Here is a 21934-nt window from a genome sequence, read left to right on the forward strand (position 1 = left end):
AACCTCATATACCCCACTGTCATAATTTTTTTAGAAAAACGAACAAACTAACTTATGGTAAATTCTCAGTGTTTAGACATTGTGATAATCAGGTGTTCTTTGCCATGTAATGTAACACAACTGATTATTAAGACTATGTGAAAACATTTCATCGTGTATGTATATATTGAGTAGGTCTTTTGTAAGACGGTTTCACGAATCTTTATCTGTGAGACGGATCAACACTACCGATATTCACAATAAAAAGTAATACTCTTAGTATAAAAAGTAATATTTTTTCATGGATAACCCAAATCAGAAATCTGTTTCACAAAATATGACCCGTGAGATCGTTTCACACAAGTTTTTGCCATATATATTATATTGGCTGGCCTGCTTAACCTTTCTGTTAGGTCTTAATTTAAAAATCAATGCATCTATATTAAAATACGATGTAAAGGATTAAACAAGGAGACAATGTGCATTGCAAAAAGGGGCCCATATGGAAGGAATCGTCATTTTATGTATTATTTTATGAAAGCAATTTGAGGAATGGAGTTCATTGGCACTTCTCCAATGATTGGAAAGATAAAACAAAAATCTTTGTTCTTGTCCTCTTGTCTCATTTTTTAGTGTGGAATAAACTTCATTAGGTACCTTTTGGTTTTGGTTTTGGTTTTATCCCCTTTAAAGTTTTCCCCATAAAATATATTTTTTTTAAAAAATATTAAATATTATTTTTGTCAATTACATATTTTAGTAAGGGTTGATATAAGATATTGTTTTTTTTTTGAAAACATACAAGATATTGTTTGGTACGAAGAATAAGATGTTGATTAATTGAATGCCTATAAAAATAATTTATACAATACTTTTTAAAATATCCAACCCTCTATTAACCCAAGTGTATAGTTAGTGATGACAAAAGCTTGTGTGAGACTGATTCACAAGTCGTATTTTGTGAGACAGATCTCTTATTTGGGTCATCCATGAAAAGACATCACTTTTTATGCTAAGAGTATTACTTTTTATTGTGAATATAAGTAGGATTGACCTTTCTCACAGATAAATATTCGTGAGATCGTCTCACAAGAGACTTACTCGTCAGTGATATTCTCTATGCTCCAATGCCCAATTCACACACACACAATGTGTGTGCATATATATATATATAAATATATATATTTATGAGAATCTAAATTTGTCATGTAATCCTGAAGTCTAATTTTATATGTTAATTACAACCTTGTTTTTATTATGTGATAGGGACTAAGAATTTTTTAATAATCTGCAAAAAAAATTGAGGAAGATGCAACCACTCGAAACATGTTTTTGGAAAAAGCTCGTTTCTCTGGAAAAATAAGCATCACCGTCGTTTGATGGAACACATTATAAAGTGGACGTCGCTTTATCTCTTGAAACGAAAATTTCTATAACATTTTAAAGGTCAAAACATTTCTTTAATTAAAATTTTTCGTCATTTATATATAGTTTAAACCACCCATGCATCAACTAAATTACGAGATCAATATCTATTGGACGTGCGCGCAGCTCGCAGCCTAGGAAAAAACGGGTGGCACACAAATAATAATAACCAACAGTCGAAACATATGCGTTGTATGTGTAAAAGTTAACGATAATTGAGTTATTTTTATTTGAATGAGAAATTTTAAAACATGTATGGTAGTTGGATGTGTTCATCCAATTTTATCTTATTTTACCAAGTTATCATAATTAGCTCAATTAAGAAATGTAAAACTAAAAGAAAAAATAAGAATAAAAACAATTTAACGTGGTTCAATCCAACCGATCTACAACCACGGGGTCATGTTTGGGTATCAAGCAAACTCACTAAATATAAACAGTTACACTCATACGAAGACTTTTTCAAATAAAAGACTTCATCTTTTTTCTAATGATGTTTCCATGACGAATATATCCAGTATACTTTACTTGACGAGCACATGAACTCGTCTTCAATATCCACTAACTCAAACTCCTTTCAAAACTGCAGATTGTTCTCTCCCAAAGACGTGACATTCTTCTCCCGAGGGATGAATCACATGTATTTGAGTATGTGTGTACCACCAACTGGTTGAAATCTAGAATGAATAAGGTAGAACTGATTTAACCATGTTGTAACAGTTATTGCGACACAAAATGAAATGTAAACGTTTTTCTTAAAAAAAAGTCGCTCGCAACAAATTATATTCTCTCAGAATAATATATAACACTAAAAGCTTTCGACCTCTCTTGGCACACATGGTCACCGTCCAAAATCTTCAAAATGAATGAACACTTATTTATATAGAAAAACTCGTCATACAAATATAGACCTTGCCTTTTCAAAATTTACACATTATCTTGTCTTTCAAGATAATGTCATCCAATATTTTCATCATGTCTTCAACATATCAAAAAACATATTCAAACAATTATCTTGTTCAATAATTTTCTTATCTCAAAAAATTCTTCAAATCCATCTTTAAAATTTTCTTGACTAAAAATATAAAAAATACAGTCAACAAAAAATAACATCTAACAATATCTCTCTTTGCCTTATTTTTGGAAAAACCATAAATCAATCAAAAAAATTAAAAATATCATAACTATCTACTTTTTTGACAAAGATAAAGACAATTATAGAAATCAAACTGAGATGTTCCAATCAGTTCCCCCTAACTTCGTGATGGGTACAATGTATTATCCATCATGCATAACCAAACTTGAGGATCAAATCAAAAAAATAATGCACCGGTTCTGGGCCATCTGTTGATTCGATTTTATCCTATTTTGTAAAGTTTGCATAATTAACCCAATTAAGAAATGTAAAAAAGCAAAAATAAGAATACAAACAATTTTAACGTGGTACGGTCCAACCGACCTACTTTCACAGGGCTGCACTCAGCTATTAAGCAAATCCACTAAATATAAACAGATTATAATCATACAATGACTTATTTAAATAAAAACTCTATTTTCTAATGACGTCTCTATGACGAACACATTCAATAGACTTTACTTGACGAGCATCACTCGTCTTCAATGTCTGCTAACTCGATCACGCTTGGAAATTGTGGATTTTTCTATCCCAAGAACGTCACCTTCCTTTTGTGATGAATGAATCACAAGTTTTTGAGTATGTGTATACTACCAACAAGTTGAAATCTTGAAATCAGAATGAATAAGTTGGAACTAATTGAACTTTGTCGTAGCAGTTGTCGCGACACATAATGAACAGTACACATTTTTCTTCACAAAATATCGTTCAAAACAACTGATACTCTCTCAAAATAATATAACATTAAAAGTTCTTGATGTCCCTTGGAGCACATGGCCGCCCTCGTAAATCCTCAAAATGAACACTCTTTTATATAGAAAAACTCATCATTATATCCCAGATATATATTATCTTTTCAAATATAGAAATATAATTTTCAAGTAATGTTTTCCAATATCTTCAACACATCATAAAACATATCCAAACAATTATTATTTTTAATTATCTCCTTATCTTCACAAAATTTCAAATCAATATTTTAATTTTTCTGGATAAATAATCTAAAAAATACATGCAACCAAAAATAATATCTAACCGTGTGGAAAACTGAATAAGGAGTGGAGGGAAGATTATATTTGCAATATATTTTGCACCAAAAAGTGAAAAAACAGATACGAGGAAATTAAAATTTCTGAAATTTTAAAAAAGACTTCACCATGACACACGAAAATTAATTAATAACAACAATAGTAATCAAAATAAATATTTATTCTTATTATTATCATCAAAGAATTTTAAATAATATTTGAAGTTGAAGTGATGTATGCCATTCGACATACCAGGTATAGCTTATCAAGCAATGGAATCTTCATTAATTAATTAGTAATGGGAAAATAACAAAGCACGCGATTTTTTCCTCATAGCTAATGACAACAAATAGATGATAAAAACGATATAGAGAAGACAACCACATATGAGACTCCAACTTCATATATTTCTCATAATTAATTATCCAACCAAATTTAATTTATTTGAGCAATGTGTATGCTTTCTTTTATCTAATTTGATTCATTTGTACGACGGTATACTATAGGAAATGAAATAAAATAATTATTAGTGGAGTTATTTATTTCAGAAAATTTTGCCTAAATTGGATTTTTTTATCATTTAAGTATTTATAAAATAATTTATTTTTTCTTTACTTTACTCTATTTTTCATCGAAGTTCTGACACGACTGAGCGAAATTCTTGATGTAGTGTTGACACGTCTGGCATTATATCATTCCGAAAAAGTGCTATTTTATTAGTCATCCCTAAGTTAGCAACAACCAGAGAAACTGACCACAAACAAGCCTGAGCTCTAAGCTTAGCCCGAGCATCATAAGGAGACTTAGTGAATCAGGAACCATATTTGTATCCTCACATCGAGATCACTGCCCAAACACTTCGGAACAGACGTCAATCCTAGGCCCACAGGTATGGAGGACCATACTCCGAAATCATTGACATGTCATTCAGCGTACATATGAATGATGTGACAAGCCAGAAGTAATATCAGTTGTTAGTTGTAACGTATCAGGGGCAGGGCATAGGCAGCTGTCCTGCCATGAGGAGTGACATAGCACCGAAAACAAGATCATCATTGACTTTTCTTTTATAAATACTCAGGTTTGCTATATTACAAAACATTCAATTCATTTAACATTTTTCTCAGGTTTGCTATATTACAAAACATTCAATTCATTTAACATTTTTGCACAAGTGCTCAATATACATTTTCATATTATATTTTCCTTTGCGAAAAACACTTGAATGACTTAAGCGTCAGATTGGTCACGCCGAAAAATCTTCCGGCGCCACATTAACGTTCTTTGCTCTTAATGTGTTCAGATTTTTCAGCCCGTGTACCATCTATCCGGTCTCCAGAGTGTATAAGAAGAACCTACCCAACCCGGTACATCGCCCACTTAACTCACCCGATTTATCCTGCCATCGTCACTAGTATATATATTGACAATACACATCAAATAAAACCTTCACGCACGTAGGCATATTATTTTAAGAGGATGAATAAAATTGATTTTTTTGGGAAAAAAATAGTAATTATTATTATTATTTTATTTTTGGGTTGAGGGGAATTAAAGAATGCCCCCCTTGGTGCCGTTGGTCCACTCCAATTTATATACTCATGTGTCTTTATATTTTGGCGCACTATAAACTTACAAACATATAGTTTTAAACTGTGGACAAGTGCCTTGAATTAGATCATATGGATAGAACCTCAATCCTCTCAAATGAAGCTGGCTTCTTACACATAATTTCCAACCCAAAAAACAATCCAATTCTTGATCAGTTAGACACACAAGGAAGCAACTTCAACAATCAGCCTCAAAGCAACAACACATCTGCAGCAAGCCAATCTTCGGATTCGGTCGAGGCTTCCGACGCGAAATGGGCATCAAAACTACTCACAGAGTGTGCCAGAGCCTTATCTGATAAGGACTCGACCAAGATCCATCACCTTCTGTGGATGTTGAATGAGCTTGCTTCTCCATATGGAGATTGTGATCAAAAGTTAGCATCTTATTTCTTGCAAGCCCTCGTCTGTAAGGCGACCGACTCCGGTCACCGTTGTCACAAAACCCTGATATCGGTTGCAGAAAAGAGCCACTCTTTCGACTCTATCCGAAAATTGATCCTAAAGTTTCAAGAAGTGAGCCCTTGGACAACTTTCGGTCATGTGGCATCAAATGGAGCCATTTTGGAAGCCTTAGAGGGTGAGTCCAAGATTCATATCGTTGATATAAGCAACACTTTGTGTACACAGTGGCCTACTCTTTTAGAAGCCTTAGCTACAAGGGCCGATGAAACGCCTAGTTTAAAGCTGACTATTGTCGTTACAACCAGCATCGCGAAGTCGGTTATGAAGGAGATAGCTCCAAGAATGGAGAAGTTTGCAAGGCTCATGGGTGTGCCCTTTGAGTTCAAGGTCGTGAGCGGCCTATACCGGTTAGGAGACCTGACAAAAGATGGTTTGGGGGTTCAAGAAGATGAAGCTTTGGCTGTGAATTGTATTGGAGCATTGAGAAAAGTTCGTGTTGAAGAAAGGATGGATGTCATCAAAATGATCCAAACCCTAAAACCGAGGGTTGTCACAATAGTTGAAGAGGAGGCTGACTTTTCAACTAACAAAAACGACTTCGTTAAGTGCTTCGAAGAATGTTTGAGGTTCTATACAGCATACTTTGACATGTTAGAAGAGAGTTTCCCAACTACTAGCAATGAGAAGTTGATGTTGGAGAGGGAGTGCTCCAGAACCATGGTAAGGGTTTTGGCTTGTGACGACGAAAGTGATCATGGAGGGGAAAATGAGAGGAGGGAGAGGGGGATCCAATGGGCTGAGAGGCTCCGGGATTCGGGTTTTTCGTCAGTTGGATATAGTGACGATGTCATCGATGATATCAAAGCATTGCTTAAGCGATATCGAGCAGGGTGGTCGTACATATCGCCCCCCGGTTCCGTCTATGATTCAGGTATCTATTTGAGTTGGAAAGAAGAACCTGTGGTGTGGTGTTCAGTATGGAAACCCTAAAAGTATGTGTTTTCAGGTATATATATATATATATATCTTCGTTTTTTACGATTTTATATTAGCATGAGATTTCTATAAATATATATCGATTTTCAAGGGTTGCAAAACATAGAGTTATATATAATATATTTCAACAACTTTGTAATTCTTTTGGGGTTATAATTTGATTCAAGTCTAATTATTCTTCCTTGTTTGTGGCCTTTTCTCTCTTCTTGTTTGCCATTGTTCTTGTTTGAAAAATACAGCGCTACTTTAACAATTAATTTCCGTTTGGTATAAATAATTAATTCAATACATTGATCAGATGCTTTAAATTGTTATAAATTATAATATAAGGAGTACTTAAACACCACATAAGTATCGATATTATATAATAATAATAATAATAATAATATTTGGACTAGAAACATAACCTTAATTGCATACTAATTAAGAACTGAATTATACTTTAGTACAATGAAATATATTTTGAATTCGTCAATCGTAATTATTTCCAACTTATTAAAGTCAACTGACTAACTGAAGTAATACTTATCTCAAGTTTGAGTAGGTCTTTTGTGAGACGTTCTCACGTATCTTTATCTGTGAGACGAGTCAACTCTGCCGATATTTACAATAAAAAGTAATACTCTTAGCATAAAAAAGTGATATTTTTTCATATATGACCCAAATAAGAGATCCGTCTCATAAAATACGACCCGTGAGACCGTCTCACACAAGTTTTTACCCTCAAGTTCTAACATAAACTCGACTTGTTTTTTCCTACTATAACTCTATGATATAATTAGTGAGCTTAGAAACTCAATAAATGGCTTTGTCGAAGCAACAATTTTAGATATAAAACTTAGAAAATAATTTCTTAACATCAAATGATGCAATATAAATGAATGAATTGGAAAAAGTTGCATTAATTAAAAAGGCACGTTTGGGTGGCAAGCACAAGTATACCAAATGAAACCCAAGCTTGCCTTTTTGTCTACTGATATGAACAACATATTTCCCCTTTCTGCTCCAAATCTTTTATAGTGGAAATTAAAATCCTCTTTTTTTTAAAAAAAATTTCTTCCTGCAAACTTTAATCTTATCACACCTTTTCTCCTTTATTTTTTTCGTCCATATATGGCCGACGCTAAAATATTACAATTTCAAGGAATTTAAAGGGAACAAAATCTTTTAAAATATATATATATATATTTTATTGAAATTTATTTATAATTGATATGCTGTGCAATTTATAAATTATTTCTTGCAAAAACTAGGATGGGTCGGGTTGATGGGTCTGCCAATCTGGGCTCGCTCAAATCCATTCCATATAAATTCAAATGAAAGCAACTCATTTTTCTACAGGCCCAATAATATCAACATCGACAGGCCCAAAGTGAGGAGAATGGTTGTTCATAAGTTGCACGTTTTCAAAGTTGAGAAACTAAAACAAAAAACGTCTTGACATGTAAAATCTCATCCCAAATATGAGTTGTTGGATGAGATACAACAATAATATTTATATATATTATATTATTAAATTTGAATGTCTCATATATACTGTATTATTAAGTGTGAGATCCTTATAATAACTACCTTAGAGGAAACCAAAATATTTAATTTCATAATTACTCTTCTTACTTTACTGAAAACCTACTTAAGTCACTCCATATTTTACATAGAAAAAAATATAAACAAAACTTCCATTTTAAATCGAACAACAATTCTAAATTGAAAATAATTTCTTGTTAATTGTTTAGTATTATTTGATCAAATTAAAAATAATAATAACACATGCAACACGTGTGCATCTTTTACTAGTGTTAATTAATTTTGTTCTGTCGATATGACACCAATTTTTTTTTTATATTTTATCTTTCATGATATTTGTTAGTTAACTTTACTGTTGTAAGTTTATTAACAAAATTTGTAAGGTCTGTTATGAGAACGTCTAACGTATCTTTATTTGATCATTATTTGTGAGCTGGAAAAATCATATCTATATTTACAATAAAAATTAATAGTTTTAGCATAAAAATAATATTTTTTCATGGATTACCCAAATAGAATATATGACTCAAAAATTAACCCGTGAGACTATATTACATGAGTTTTGTGATTTTTGTATATCTCTCATTTTTTTTCTTCTTGAACTTAACTCTAATATATTTTAGAATTTAAACTACATCAGTAAATCTTATGCAGTGTATAATAATCATGTCTTAGTAAAATAATATTTATTTTTACAAACAAAAATGATCAAAGATATAAAAAAAATTATTATGACACACATGAACACTGGATGTTTATTTATTTTATCTATTTTTTAGCAACACTGGCTGTTTATTAAATTAAACAACATAAAATGCAACGGAAAAGGATACCACAAAAATACTTTTATGCCCTCGTGTTAACTTCATGGCCAATGACTCGCACGAAATCGAAGAAAAAGCTAGAAAATGGACACGAGTTCCACAAAAATCGAAGCCAGAAGCCAGACGCCACGCAGCATCCGAATGCTTTCATATATAAAGAAATAGTTGTCTGGTGTTCCGTTGATTGATCCGTTGGAACTAGAAGTCTAACCTCGCTCTATCAGTTAGTATAACTTGTCCGGTGGTTTCATTTTCTCGATCCAAAATGCTCGAAGCTATTCCATTTTTGTCCGCGCCCGCATGGCATTCAACGATTTTGCTTCAGACACCCACAATTTTAAGCAAAAAGTACCCACTTTTCCCATCTATTTCATGCTTGCTGTTAAGTAACAAGGACTTCAAACTTCGTGCGGCGAAACAGCGGCAGAATCCTGGATTGGAGCCTCAGGATTCAGGTATGTCATCTGGGTTCTTCATGTTTGTGGCGTAGTATTTTGGGGATGGATGAACAATTTATCTTCTTTTGGGTTCAGCAGATGGCGAAAATAAGCTCCATTTGACTGAAAAGAACGCCGATGAAGGGATTGAATTTGGATGGTTGCCCGCTTTTCTACATGTTCTGACTGCTTCCATGTCCAATTTTCTCTTTGGTTATCACATTGGGTATGCTGCGCTTTCTGATGTTCTTGATTGCTTAAAACATGATTTATGCATGTTCTACGAATGTAAATGTTATGTTAGCTACTGATCTGGCGCATTCTTACGTCTAATTGAGTTGTTTTAGATTGAATGCATTTTTAATCTTGTGAAACAGTGTACTGGACTTAAGATGTGTCTGTTAGTTGATGTATTGTTGTTTTTTTTGTGTCTGCCTCTACTTGTGTCGACCATCTTTAAATGTTTCTATAATTATCCATTATTCAGGGTAATGAATGGTCCTATTGTGTCTATTGCTAAGGAGCTTGGTTTTGAAGGTAATTCATTTTTAGAGGGGCTTGTAGTTAGCATATTCATCGGTGGTGCATTTATTGGAAGCATAAGCTGTGGTTCTCTTGTGGATAAACTTGGTTGTCGTCGCACCTTTCAAATTGACACAATACCTCTTATACTCGGTGCAATAATAAGGTAAATTTTAACAGACGTTTGTTTTACACTTTCTAGTGTATCAAGGGAGTGGAAAACGTCAGTCAACCTTTCATATTTTCCCTGCGAAATCACTCAACACACGCATGCTAGGAAAATAAAGAAAAATCAATGACCACTGGCTCTTCAACATTTAAAAAGTAGTATTATTTGACTTCTTATGAAAGAAATTGCAAACTTCAGATACCACAAATTTAAATTTATGATGCTTTGTTGTTAAAAAGAATTATTTAGCAGGACACGTGCTTCCATGTTTGCCATTTTTCTAATTCCATGTTTGAATAATTTATGCCAGTGCTCAAGCAGACTCCCTGAACGAAATACTGTGTGGGAGATTTCTTGTTGGCCTTGGTATTGGTGTGAACACAGTTCTCGTTCCTATTTATATTTCAGAGGTAAAGTTAATGTTTCAGACTTATAAGTTGTGTGGGCAACAAGATCTTCTATTTGTTTTCTCCTTTTGTAACTGCCCAAATGTCCAGTTTTCTGTGATACCAAGAGTAATACTTTTTGAGCTTGAATTCTATAGCTTTGAGTATGGTCAGTCTTCTTGTTTATTAACTTCTATTCTTCTTTCATAGATCGCACCAACAAAATATAGGGGTGCTTTAGGGACCTTTGCTCAAATTGGGACGTGCCTTGGCATTATTGCCTCGCTATGTTTAGGGATCCCTTCAGAAAATGATCCCCACTGGTGAGCACATCCTAAGTACTTATTCCCCACTATTCTAATTTTGAAAGTTGATCATATTCTTGTTTGTTTTCTTCTCTTCCTGTGTTCCTAATTATCTTTCAGTATTTATAGGCTGGGATAAGTCATGCAACTACGCGTTAATTTCACGAATAAAATGTTTATATATCTGTAAAATTGTCTGTTACTGCTTTTATCCCATACATAGAAAATCAAATTTTTTATCTTTGTAATTAGGGGCTGACATAGAAAATTCAGTGATGGGGGCTGTTTAATATAATTAGGGTGAGAAAGTAGGATTCTCAGAAAAATCAACATAAAATTCAAAATTTTCAATTTGAAGGAGGTGTGATTTTCTTAGATTCTAGCTCCCCTCTAAGTATTTCTGCAAGTAGTAACCTTCATTTTCAGATTTTTCATTCCTGCTGTTGAATTTGAAGTCTTTTGATACCAGGTGGAGAGTGATGCTATACATGGCTAGCATCCCGGGTTTCGTTATTGCCCTTGGCATGCAATTTGCAGTTGACAGTCCTCGCTGGCTATGTAAAGTATGTTGCATTTTATTTATTGGCTGCCTTTATAATTCACTGTGTCTAAATAAATATCCTGGTCTATTTAGGCAGGGAAAGTTGGAGAAGCCAAAGAAGTGATAAGCAGAATCTGGGGGCCGTCTGAAGTCGATAAAGTAATCGAAGAATTCCAGTCTGTCATTAAAAATGACGGTAATGGTTTCGATAGTGATTGGGTGGAACTCTTGGCAGAGCCTCACTCTAGAGGTGATATCAAGGTGTTATTTTCATTTTTCATTTGCCAATTTATGTTTTTGAGCTTGAAGTGCATGTTGTGGTTCGTTGCCTATTCTGCTTTCTAGAAAAAACCATTAAGTTACCTTGCACATTGAATACACTGGAGTTCTTTGAGTTGCTTACAAGGACTTGGGTTGAATGCCTCGCTAGGGGACTTTGTTTGAAGCATTTCAGCCTAGTAGAACCTGCATAAACTAAAGAAAAAGCATTTTCTTTTACTTCGACTCCAGCCTATAATTTATGGAATTTGTATGATCTATATGTTATAATTTCAATGCATGAACAAAACATATCGATTTTTATTTACGAAGCCTTGAGTGAGGATTAAAGAAACAGATTGTGTTGGGATATTGAAATAGAACCCTAAGTTTTCGGAAATAACATTGGACTTTATGGAAGACGTATTTGCTCTGCGATCCGATTATGAACTGAGCAGAACGTTCATGGAACATAATCTCCTTTGCTTTATTCGATATCTAGAAAGAAAGGGATCTTTCTGGAAAACTATACTAACTCTCGAGTTTTAGCAGATACTTGAAGCTGCTTTGGGTAAATTAGGATCAGAGGCTTAGGCTACCCTAATCTGACAAATTGGTTTCAAGAGGAGATAACATATTGACAAGATTTCAGGTTTTAATGTAAAAACTTCTCTTTAACCAAAAGAATGATTGGACACAATAAGAGATTATGAAAAATGTAAGACTTTTCTTGACGTTATTATTTTCTAACTTTTTATTTGTTGGACTTCCTTATACTATCCTTAGCGTCTTTCTTATATACTTACTGCCCAGTCCATTTTTATTGTGGCTGCAGCTGCGTTAATTGGTGGTGCCCTTTTTATTCTTCAGCAATTCGCGGGCATAAACGGGGTTCTCTATTTTTCATCCTTAACTTTTCGAGATGTAGGAATCACAAGTAGTGCTTTGGCCAGCTTATATGTTGGATGTACCAACTTGGCAGGTTTTGCCTTTATCTATGCCTATACTAGTTATGACCATAACTCTGGTCTCAATTTTTTGATCTGAGCTGATTTTTAGGCGCACTTTGTGCCTCATACTTAATGGATAAGCAAGGGAGACAGGTGCTACTCATTGGAAGTTACTTGGGAATGGTGAGTGAATATACATACAAATATGAAATAATTTGATAAAATATCTTCGTTCAATTTGACTTAGATGAGCTATAGTCATCGTGTGTCGCTATATGAGGTTCATTCAATGCATAATCTTTTTCCATACCAATAGTCAAATATGCTTTTGATTGAGAATTTTCTGAATGAAATAAGTCGAATGACATGGCTATACTCTCGAATGTTCCAAGGCAAGAAGTATTTATTGTAAATTATTTTTATCGCCTGTGTTTTAATAAAGATAACGATCTTTCTGCAGGCTGTTTCAATGTTTGCCATAGCCGGTGGGATCAGCTTTCCTTTGGGTAGTGAGATCAGCAGCAACTTGTCAATTTTCGGAACCATAATGTATGCTTTCTAGTATAAAAATGTGATAGTAAATCTTGTCAAATTCAGTCCCCGTATCTCATCTTGTGCTTTCCTTCTTTTCTTTTTCAAAGCATCCTATCTTTTTAATGTCGTGTGAGTTCTTTATCCATATATATGCCCGCCAATGCATATATCTGCTAGTAGATAATTTTTTGGGAAATTTAATTTATGGAAGGGAGTGATATAGTTCGAAATGAAGCTCCTTATGTTTTAGTCGGCAAATAATGAGGCTCGATTAGCAACTATTTTTTTACATTCACCATTTTATGAAAATTATTGAACCCCAAATTGCTAGAGGTTATGTAGTATGGTATCCTAAAGTCATTCATATCTCTCCCATAAACCAATGTAGGATGGGATTTTAAAAGTTCAGTCTTTTGACATCAAAGATTGTTGCTTATAGGTACATATTTACTTTTGCTCTTGGAGCTGGCCCGGTTACAGGTATTATTATACCCGAGCTGAGCAGCAACCGGACACGAGGGAAAATAATGGCATTCAGTTTCTCTGTTCACTGGGTATGTAAACAAAAGGCAACTGTTATGCAATGTAAGTCTTATGTTGATGTAATATGCTCGGTGATTTCAGGTCTTCAACTTCTTGGTGGGCCTGTATTTCCTTGAACTCGTGGATAAATTTGGGGTTGCTCCAGTTTACGCGGGTTTTGGTGGGGTTTCCTTGTTAGCTGCTGTATTTGCTTACTATTTCATCGTTGAAACTAAAGGGCGATCCCTTGAAGAAATCGAGGTTTCACTGTCTCAAGGCAGGAAATGAGTTGATCATATTAGGATCTTTGTTGTCTCCCCGGAAAATTTGATGGTAATGATATACAGAATCATAATTTGCACTTTGAACAATAATATGGTTGTGTTTATGTATAAAATTGCCTGTTGCACTACTGTGATTCGAATCTTCTAAAAGCCAATATTGTGATTGTCAACCTTACTCGGACACCTAATTGTTACATTAATCTACTCCATGTGTAAATAAGAAACATAATAATAATAAGTAACATTACTCCCACCATATTCCTAATGATCAAATTTGCGAAAGCAACTTCTTCATTATTGGCCTTGGTCTATATTTAGCCACCAAAGACTGAGCCTTAGGCATTGTAATCCCGGGCCCTTCACTCATATCCACCAGGTCTCCCCCCAACTCTTTCACATTCAAATAACTGATTTAGTGACCCCGAAGCCAATCCCACAACGTGCATAGTCAAGTTCTCACCGGGGCAGCCCCTTCTTCCATATCCAAATGGCATCGACATAAATCCATCCCTTTGCCCTTCGAAATGATGAATCTTTCTGGTCAAATTTTCTTGGATTCTTCCAGAATTAGTCACAGTTTTGGATGTCCAACAAGTTCACCAACAACACTGTCCCTTGAGGGACTGGTATCCGCCTACTATGCACTTGACCCATGACTCGTGTGAGACGACGGGATCAGCTGGATACATACGTATAGTTTCATTGATGATCCCATGGAGAAAGGGTAACTGAGGGAGGTCGAGATGGCCGACCAATCTCGAATATCCTTTCTTATCGTCGATTTGGTGCGTATGTTGTCTAGTTAAAAAATGCACTTGGTAGACGGAAACTAGAACTCGAAAAGCCTTGTGTGGGGGGTGGCGCTATACAATTTTAAAAACATGTTGAGAGGTAAACACGTACCTGCATAAGCCCTTCAATAATTTCATCTGTGTACGTTTCTGGATCAGTTTCTTGAAGAGACAAAAAGAAAATTAATCAGTGTCCTATCCCTCTTCCCTTTAAAAACCATAATTCTCCTATGCTGATCGATCAAATCTTGCATGAACTTATCCCCTCTTCTCCTTCAATATTTTCTTACTTGTCCACAACAATCCACCTCAGAACTGGTATAAAATCGCCAACATTAGTCTCCCCAAAACACTGAAGCTAGAAAATTTTATAAATTTCAATCCGATCTATTCCTTTCGAAATTTCGATCGAGTCATTTTTAAACTGTTGTAAATGTTTGTTCACATGAATTACTACTTTATTGTTTTTATAAATTGACTAATTTTTGAATCCTCTTTATACAATTCAGTTTGCTTAATTTTTTTTTTTTTGGGATAAATTTTGATAAACTGGTATTGATTTAAGAAAGAAACAAAAGCTTGAATGGATTGGAGATTCAAATTTTGATAAAAATCCCGTCTGGCTGGGAGACCTGATCAGAAGATTTCACGCCGTTAAGGCATCGCCTCTCGGGTTTCACCTCAGTATCATTGCTTGAGTTCCAGTTTGTTGTTCGCGATTATATCCCGATTATCTGTAGTATTTGGGACTTTGAAAACTGCCACACATGAGTTGGAGGAAATTTAGGTGATCTTGGTTGTGATTCCCCACAACACTAAGATTTTCAAGTAGAATACAAACCGGTAATACAAGACAAATTAATTAACTTGTTTGCGTATACATTATCTATGCAATGCATGTGACTCCAATTATTGAGTCCAGAAAAACAATTGTTCATCCTTCCAAAGGCTGTTTATATCTTGAAGTATTTGTATCCATATTCTGGACTTGTCATGCCATCTTCCCAGTCTCCCATTCGACGGCCCCCAAAAACTACCTGTTGAATTCCTAAATATCTGCCACACGAAAAAACAATTCAACACTTCATTATAGAAATTGTGGAGAATAAATAATCGACAAAACCGTTTGAAGCGACATTGTTTTGGCAGAGACATTACTCCTGTCACTGATATTGTCTGAATATTTAAAATTACATCACTTCTTATATTCAAACCAAATATATGGAACTTGGAATAAAAATTTTATCGCTCAATCTTGAATACGATATTATCAGTCATTGTTGGTTTGGTTCTGTTTGTTTGCAAGATCCTGTTTCTGAATCCAACCAATATATGAGATCAGCTGCATGTTCATGCCTGATGTCACGATAGGGAAAAAAGAAGAAGAGGGAGACAGGCTTACTCCGAGCTTAATACAGTCAAGCAGTTGAGAAGAACGTCAATTGAAAAGAAATCGGATGTACCGAGGTCTACCCTGTAATAACATGAGTATATAATGATATTTGAAGAAACAGTTGCAATAGAACCTAGAGGTATGATGTAATTATAGAGATGGCTGTATGTAGTATGACGACTTCTGATAGCAAATGAGAGATATTTACCATAGATGTGAACTTTTCTTCAAATTGTCCGTTTAAAATAGAGGGTTTTGTGCAAAAAAAATTAATCAGAATTTTGGCAATTAAAACAATCACCGAGTCTGAGAGTGTTGCTATAACTTTGCAAAATATGATATTGCATAGGTATTGACAGAGCAATCGAAAAACTACATACCAGATTCTACCCCAATTGTCTTGGAACTCAACATCACTTATATCATGAAATGATGAAGGCATCGCCTTAGAACCTTTATCTGCATCATATATCGGGTCGTATTCCATGGATAAATTTGTCAACTACATAAAGTAAAAACTGGTTTAGCATCTACCATGATATGATCGGAACGCATGACTTGATTCTTCAATAGATAGATTCAATGTTCTCATGATATGGGATATACATACCAGCACAAACATAATTAACACACAGAATGTCTTAAACATGATGTTCCCGTTCGAGAATAATTAGCAGATTTGTAAAGTCGTTGATGTTTCTACTAATGATGTGCCACTAAATCTCCAAAAGTCAAGGAATAATGTGCCATGATTAGATATATCTACAAATAATTTGCAAACCCTACAACAGTAACTACAAAGAAAAAAAACTTGAGTCATTTTGTGGTTGGCAAATAGTGAAAGCGCATGTGGAAGAAAACCATGTCTAAAAACTGTCAAGTGCAGGCCACAAGGTACAAACTACATCAAAATGATCAGCGGGCTTGCTAAACTATTCAAAATTTCAAAAGTGATTTAACAAATAATCAGGTTTAAAACAATTAGTGGTACATAAAATTTATCGACACTCAATTGGACAGAAGAATATAATTAGAAGCTGCAACTTTCAGAAAGAAACACTATACATGCTTTTTCCTGTGGCCTTTATTGTCCGCATGAAGCCTTCTATGTTCACTCATGAAAAATACCAGATAACTTATAACGCCAACCAGTGAGGAGATGGGATAAAGGCCAGTTAACATAAAGAGCACATGCATTTTTAGAAGATTGAACCTGAATATTGGCTGAATTAAATGCGCCTAGGCGACCCATCAGATACCACGACTGAATAACCTGTCATGATTGTAATACGATGATTCTAAGGGCTTAATCATAGATATATCAAATAGTATGGTGCACAAAAGATAGACAAAAAAAGAACCCATATAGGAAGTTCATAATCCCAAAACTAACTGATGAAATCGAACTCATTTGAACGAGAAGGATAGGGCAGAAAATTGACATACACTACCGAGTATATCAACATCTCGATCTGAAGGTGATCCATACAGCTCAAACCATATGTAGGAATCAAGAGGATTAAAACTAGAAATCATGACAAAAACTATATGAGAATTTCAAATAAAAAAATATATCTATTATAGTTCATCGAACGTGAGACTGATTGCTAAGATAAGATAATTAGTTTGTTTATAGTAACTTGGAATGAATTCAGAATGTCCTTTGAATGCTATCCTGGAAAAGCATGACATTGGATCTCATGACAGAGATCACAACTTCCAAAACGTTTAAACATGAAATTTTCACTCTTGGTTACATGAACAACCACAACAGTATTTTATACTAACTTTCTCCCTGACTTGCTAGAATACTGTTCTTAAAATTATTCCACTTTTTGCTTTCTTCAAATCACAATCAAATAGAATTGTAGTACGCATCTCTCATTATTTTCGGTAATAACTGAAAATGAAGCAAGTCACGTGATATGCCACCAAAATAGGAAAGAGCTACAAGCAATTACACCAAATGTTAGCACACATGCCAAAATAAAACCATTGACAGAAAAGAAACCGCATCTAACATAGAAATCCCATATCGATATTTGAAATTTTCAGCAAGATATTTTATTGGATTTTTGCACACAAATTCATTAACTTCAATATGTAAGTACTGACAATAATGAATTATTTGAACTAGCTGCAAGAGAAAATCTAATCCATAGAGTTCTCTCCTTCATCATCATTTGAAATTGACAGATTCTTCCATGTTACTATTATTCAGTAAAAGCTGAATGAGCTCAAATTTAAGATCTCGAACTATGCTGAATATAAACCATATATTCTCTCAGTACAATTAAACAAGTTGCCTGGCTTTTTGTTCTTCTGTTTTTGGCACTTGCAAGCAAAGAAATTTTTGCTGCGAAAAAGAACACAAGAGCCAAAACATTAAAAGCACAAGAAAGTAATATGCAGCTAATCCAGCCTCTCTTCAGTTCCAATAACATAGATTATAGAAACCAATTAAATTGATAGAGTACAAGAGAGGTTTGCAACAGATAAGTAAATAATAAAAGAGAAATATTGAGAAGCAACAAATAGGTGCAAGGCCATTACTCTCTAAAGCTGACTTTGAATGCAAGGACAGAGCCGGATTTAGATTTTTGAAAATCTCGTCCCCTCCTACGTATCCTATCTTCCACCTGTCAAAATATAAATTTAAACTACAAAATTTAGACTAAAAACTAGTATGCCATGTTATGCTCTAGTAAAACATCTGACTTCAATGTACCAAATAAAATAAGCACGCCAAAATATATGTCTATCACAGTTTATGATCAGAATCTCAGAAGCTCGAGGAAAAAACTTAACAAGTGCCCTGAACAAATTAATATGTTAGATTAGATCCATTCGGCATACCTAATCAATTATACCTTGCAGGTATTTCCTATGGTCTTGATCAAAGGAATAACAATAACGCTAACATATCAACTCCCAAAAAACAGACCAGAATAGAAAAAACAACCCAAAAAAGGAAAAATAAAGAATCAAAAGCTTGGCAAAAATCATCCGCATAAATGTTTTCAAAATTGGAAAATGCCAATAACTTTTAAAAACACCACTCCTGACATCTTTTTAAAAAATCATATCACGTTAGGCTTTCATAAACATATAAACAAGCATTTATATGAAAGTTGTTTCAAAAACTCAGAGAAAAATTACAATCAAAAGTTTCGAGTTAGATTATTAAAAAGTCCAAATAAATACCACCTCACCCTCTTTCTCATGAGTTCAGGGTTACCGATGCTGTCTCCCAGAACAGCTCGAAGCTCGGAATCATTTTTACAAGCATCTTCCAACACCCTGCACTAAAACAAGTAATAACCAGCTAATGCAACAACTATATGTGCAATAAAACTAAAAAGGTCAACAGGAAAAGGAGACACTGAAAACGACTTTGTCCAAGCAGGATAGTTATGGAGACGATCATATTCACGCTTCCTCTTTTCCTCGCGAACTTTTAACAGACGGCGTCCTCTAGCCGAAGTCCCTGACCCTTTAGCAGCCTTCTCACTTGATAAACCAGCGGTATCTCCATCGCTCGTACTCACAATAGCGTCAAGACTTTGGTCAACATTACCTCTAACACCCTTCGATGCAGCTAAAGAAAAAGACATGTGCTGTTTAAGCTTCATATCAGCAGGAAGCATTCCATTATATTGAGGGATTGCCAAGAATGGAGATGAAGAGGCAGGGAGCTCCTTCAAAATGGTGAAATGAGAGCATGGCATACACACAAGGCATAATCAGCCCTTCTCTTCTTCTATTAACTGCATGTTTATCCAGTATCAAAAGAAAATAAAGCCTTTCTCTTTCACAACTAAATTTATCTTTCTTCACTTTTCTTTCTTTTTTGACAAATAATATTTTGTGTACAGATAAACAAAACTCAAAAAAAAGAGAGAGAAATATCCAATGCTTCTCGAGCGGCCTTCTTGGTCATGAGGTAAAGCAAATATCATCTATACTTTTGTAACTGGTAAATTGACTGCTTGAGCAGATGCTAACTTCTTCAATAAGTTAAAAACACCCTAAGCATGCGTACTTCAAATTAACTAGCCATGGAAAGTTAATCAACCAGGAAACTTCAAAACTGCAAAGTGCAAACATTCTGATTTGATGTTAAACAAATTAGTTCTTTTACCAATCAGTTCCGTACAAGCAAAACAAGGTAAAACATTGTTCGTACCACTCAGAAACTAAAGTCGTTCATCCAGCACAACCCTGCAGTGAATGCAACATTTAATCAGTTTTTTTCCCTTTTCATTGTTTTGATATCATTCATCAAGCATTATATGTCACAACTAAACAAGATAATTAAATATGAAACTTGTAAACATGCAGAAAACTTGCAACTAAATTGAACACAATTTGTCCACTCTTTTATCCCAAGTCCACAACTAAAGCATGTACATGTTAATCATATTCCATTCATTTCCCAATTTCATGATTTTCTGACCAAAGATACTAAATTTTCAGAGCAAAATAGAATGTACAGCAGCTTGCACCGACTACAATTCTCCAACAAAAAAGGACAAAATTTTGACATCAACTATACACCCGCGTACTGATACATCTAAATACATCACATACACAGATTATTAATCTTACCTGAAATTACAGATTGCTGCAGAAATTGTTAGCGTTGACTACTCGGATCGCAGGTTACGAAAATTGAGTAATTTTACAAAATGTAACCGTTTTTTCGGTTTATCCATTTACAAAAAGATGATTGTTGGATAATTATTATATATGTTGAAAAATATATTTAAAATGTGAGTATTGAATATTTGAATGTTGAATATTTGAATGTTGAAAATAAGAGTTGTAAATATTGAAAATTAGTGTGTGATGATGTAGGTAATGATGTATTTTATTTTTGGATTATTTGTAAATATTTCCTATAAATAGATCTCTCATTTGTGAAGAAAATCACAATTGAGTAGAGAGAAAAATATTATAAAGTGTGTAGTTTGGTAAATTTTGAGAGTTTGAGATTTTTACTTTTTACCATAAATTTTTACTTTTTCACAACACGTTATCAGCACGAAGCTCTAAAAGTCCTACATATTTTTCCAAGCTCCAAACAGAAGAAAAAGGTAACAAAAATAATTATATTTATTTTACTGTTATTTATTTATTGTGTATTTATTTAATATACAATATAATGTTATTATTAGAAATAATAAAAATAAATTTTTCATAAACTTGTTATAAATCCTGGGAGGATGTTAAGACGACATCCCACACTCCCGGTAAGGGATACGACAAGTATAAAAGCCTATAAGGTTTTTAAACAAAATAAATTATGACACTCATTATAATATTATGATATGATATACATAATTATTTAAACATGTCTAATATTATATATATATATCATATTATTACCATAAAATTATACAAATACATACCTTTATTTTTTTGTACCCCAACGGTCATAAATGGTAAAAAACGGCTAGTTTTTGCCCTATAAATATGATCTCACAAACACATTCCATCACTCCAACTTTCTCTTCTTCTCTAAAAATTATTCATCATCAAATTTTTCGAAGAAAAAAGAAGATGGCTTTCTCAAGGATATTTTTAATTATTTTGGTTATCATACTCACGAGTCTTTTATTTATCGGAGAATATCCTCATCGTGCGTTTTCTTTATTTTTACAAATACTTGTACTTGTTGTTTATCCGTTACTTTGTATTGCAATAATTATTGACTAATAAAATGCATCGTAATTTTTTTTAGTACCACCATGTCAAATTTAACAAAGCTCGAATTTGTTGCGCTCGACATCACGGGAAAGAATTATATGCCATGGACTCTAGATGTAGAAATGCATCTTGAGTCATTGGGTCTAAGCGAGACCATTAAAGAAAATGGCATATGCACGTCACAAGAAAAGGCAAGAGCCATGA

General features: G+C 34.0%; 3 protein-coding genes across 5 annotated transcripts; 2 read left to right on the top strand and 1 right to left on the bottom strand.

The window, feature by feature from the left end:
* Nucleotides 1-5165: 5165 nt before the first annotated feature.
* Nucleotides 5166-6739, top strand: LOC142541391 (protein SHORT-ROOT-like). Its single transcript, XM_075647926.1, has one exon. The coding sequence runs from the start codon at nt 5250-5252 to the stop codon at nt 6570-6572; it is 1323 nt and encodes a 440-aa protein (XP_075504041.1). The 5' UTR covers nt 5166-5249; the 3' UTR covers nt 6573-6739.
* Nucleotides 6740-8986: 2247 nt separating this feature from the next.
* Nucleotides 8987-13966, top strand: LOC142542260 (putative plastidic glucose transporter 1). Of its 2 annotated transcripts, none has more exons than XM_075648799.1 (12): nt 8987-9384; nt 9463-9592; nt 9854-10054; nt 10368-10467; nt 10654-10766; nt 11218-11311; nt 11383-11539; nt 12383-12529; nt 12607-12680; nt 12958-13046; nt 13471-13585; nt 13656-13966. In XM_075648799.1, the coding sequence occupies exons 1-12, from the start codon at nt 9195-9197 to the stop codon at nt 13839-13841; spliced, it is 1596 nt and encodes a 531-aa protein (XP_075504914.1). In that variant the 5' UTR covers nt 8987-9194; the 3' UTR covers nt 13842-13966. The 2 variants fall into 2 exon arrangements, with proteins under 2 accessions (XP_075504914.1, XP_075504915.1); XM_075648800.1 differs by having other exon boundaries at nt 8989-9384; nt 9466-9592.
* A 1406-nt stretch (nt 13967-15372) lies between these two features.
* LOC142542261 (uncharacterized) lies at nt 15373-20747 on the bottom strand. 2 transcript variants are annotated; one of them, XM_075648801.1, is made up of 9 exons: nt 20630-20747; nt 19415-19788; nt 19234-19321; nt 18575-18660; nt 17468-17546; nt 17235-17294; nt 16402-16523; nt 16031-16102; nt 15376-15684 (listed from the first exon to the last, which is right to left on the bottom strand). In XM_075648801.1, the coding sequence occupies exons 2-9, from the start codon at nt 19747-19749 to the stop codon at nt 15582-15584; spliced, it is 945 nt and encodes a 314-aa protein (XP_075504916.1). In that variant the 5' UTR covers nt 19750-19788; nt 20630-20747; the 3' UTR covers nt 15376-15581. The 2 variants fall into 2 exon arrangements, with proteins under 2 accessions (XP_075504917.1, XP_075504916.1); XM_075648802.1 differs by lacking the exon at nt 16031-16102 and having other exon boundaries at nt 15373-15684.
* Nucleotides 20748-21934: the final 1187 nt, after the last annotated feature.

The sequence above is a fragment of the Primulina tabacum genome, chromosome 4 (assembly GCF_025594145.1).
Source record: "Primulina tabacum isolate GXHZ01 chromosome 4, ASM2559414v2, whole genome shotgun sequence".
Taxonomy (NCBI): domain Eukaryota; kingdom Viridiplantae; phylum Streptophyta; class Magnoliopsida; order Lamiales; family Gesneriaceae; genus Primulina; species Primulina tabacum.